Source organism: Chaetura pelagica, unplaced genomic scaffold, assembly GCF_000747805.2.
Source record: "Chaetura pelagica isolate M959 unplaced genomic scaffold, ChaPel_1.0 scaffold159, whole genome shotgun sequence".
NCBI classification, from domain to species: domain Eukaryota; kingdom Metazoa; phylum Chordata; class Aves; order Apodiformes; family Apodidae; genus Chaetura; species Chaetura pelagica.
Genome location: NW_009954555.1, coordinates 5,122,894 through 5,125,008, shown reverse-complemented (window position 1 = coordinate 5,125,008; position 2,115 = coordinate 5,122,894). Strand labels below are relative to the sequence as shown.

The following is a 2,115-nucleotide window of genomic DNA, read 5'->3' as shown; positions in this document are numbered from 1 at the left end:
CATTAGGTGAGAGAAAAGGAAACTCTCCACTCATTCACTCAAACGCTGAACTGAGCTCTTCAGACATTTTCTACCGCAGAAGGACAAAACATGAGCAAGTTTTGTTTTTATAGCAAGTGGTGTTTGGTTTTTCCTGCACTTCAATACATTAAAAAGGAAACAAAACCATCTGGCCTTACAGAATGTAACTGCTGGGGATTCCTCAGAGAAGGCAAATGTTATCAGACATAACTTAAAATGTCAGAGCTTACGCTGGGTCTTTTTGACCTGCTTTCTAAGAAAACAGGGCTTCTGTGACTGTGTTCTTGGAGAGTCTTACTGGTTTACCCCCAGTGCCTCCCCACCTCCGTGTGCACTGGGCAGGACTGTGGACACAGCATCAGGCCCAGGGTACCAGGTGCTGCTCACTGAACCTCCTTTCTCATCTCCTGTATCTCATTTAGGATGATCCCCAAGGGTACAGACATTTTCCAATCAAGAGTACAGGAGCAGAAGAAGCTAAGATGATTGCTGGGACAACCCCAGCAGAGCAGGGAGGGAGATGCCAGTTCTGGGGTAGAGGTGCTTTTCCCATCGAGGTTTTTGTTTAGCTCTTGGGGGAAAATGACTTTCACATTTCTTTATCTTTGCTGCTGCAGCACAAGAACTCAAGAACATCCGGGCTGTTAATGGGTACATGCTATTTCCCTCTGCCCAGTTAATAACCCTGCAGAGCTAACATGGACTGGGAGTCAAAGGTAACACACCCAACTACAGAACATGATGCGACTAATCACACTCCTTCCCGTGTGACAAGTTCTGAACACCTTTTGAAAATGACAAGCACTTGAAGAAGTGACCCAACATCATTTAAAACCACCCTTCTAAAATGGTGCTGGGGCAGCATTTGTAGCCCAAGAAGCTCTCCTTTCTGCTGCTTTTCAGATGCTCCCCATAATCAGGGATGCAAAATAAGGCAGGGAACACAGCAGCAGCAAAGCCACTGCTTCTGTCCCCAGCCCAGGGCAGCTCCATGAACAGTCTGCACAGAAGACAAAGGAATGTGATCATCACACCCAACACGCTTACCTCCCATCCAAAGTTTGTCTCCTTTAATGTGCTCCTCTGGACTGCCATATAGGGTCCAAATCTTTCCCCAACTTCAATCTTCTTTTTGGCCCAAATCCCTAGCCCTGCCCCTGGGATCGAAGATTCTCTGAGTTCAAAATCTGGTGGGATTGGAATGTCATCAGGAATGTAGACGGGAGCTTCATAAGGTGAGCCCTCCTTGGGAGTGAAGTCCTCACTGGTGGGAAAGGGTGATGGAGGTCCGACAGGAATGGGGGACATAATACTGTCCTCTGTTTCCTCCTCTGCACTTTCGCCAGCAAGGAGATCAGGGTCGGTCTCGTACATATTATTTACAATCTCGCTGTCACCTAAAAGGGGAAACAGCAGAACAAAACACACTGAAATACTCAGGTGAACATCAGTTAATCTCTTCCTGGGACAAAGTTTCACACAGCCCACTTGGCACGCTTTAAGGACAGAGGCAGGGGCAGCAAACAAGGCAGTCCTCACCTCCAGAGCTCAGGTGGGACTGATGGGAGCACATTCCTACAGTAGTTGGGGCTGCTGGAGGGTGAGAGGGAAGTTCCCTGCAGGCTGCCCTGCTGCACGGGTCAGGGGCATGTACTGGTTGTTCTTCCATAGTGGAAAGAGGGGAAAAGCCACCAGAGAGGTGTTGGAGGTTCTCTGCACCCCTGTGTGGTTTTAACTGGCTCAGGATATTTTGTGGAGGAAATACACTGGCCAAGCAGCCTTGGTGCACTGCTCTGCTGCTGCACAGCACTGCTGCACTTCTGCCCAGTAGAGGGTACAGGGAAGGGCAGGGACTGGTGTGACACCCCCACAGAACACACAGTTCCACAGCGAGTGCTAATGGGGGGATTTTAACCCCCTCTCCCTGCCAGACACTGCCCCCTTTTACCTCTGCATTCAACATCTCTCCCTTTTCAATTTTTGAAGATGTCACCTCTTAACCTCTTGAACGAGCTACACAGGATAGAATATCTTTCACTGAAATGTGTGTTTCCAGCCCTTTAAAGACTCCTGACTGAACCACCTGGGGCTTTT

General features: G+C 48.8%; 1 protein-coding gene across 1 annotated transcript in view; it reads right to left on the bottom strand.

Annotated features, from left to right (window-relative positions):
- The window catches only part of PRDM16 (PR domain containing 16), a 189,046-nt gene extending 187,452 nt beyond the window's left edge, over positions 1–1,594 (bottom strand). Inside the window, exons 1-2 of the mRNA XM_010005282.1 lie at positions 1,561–1,594; positions 1,069–1,418 (exon numbers count right to left, since the gene is read on the bottom strand). Of these exons, the coding sequence (XP_010003584.1) occupies positions 1,069–1,418; positions 1,561–1,594 (384 nt within the window). The remainder of the gene's footprint in view (positions 1–1,068; positions 1,419–1,560) is intronic.
- Between the last annotated feature and the right edge of the window lie 521 nt (positions 1,595–2,115).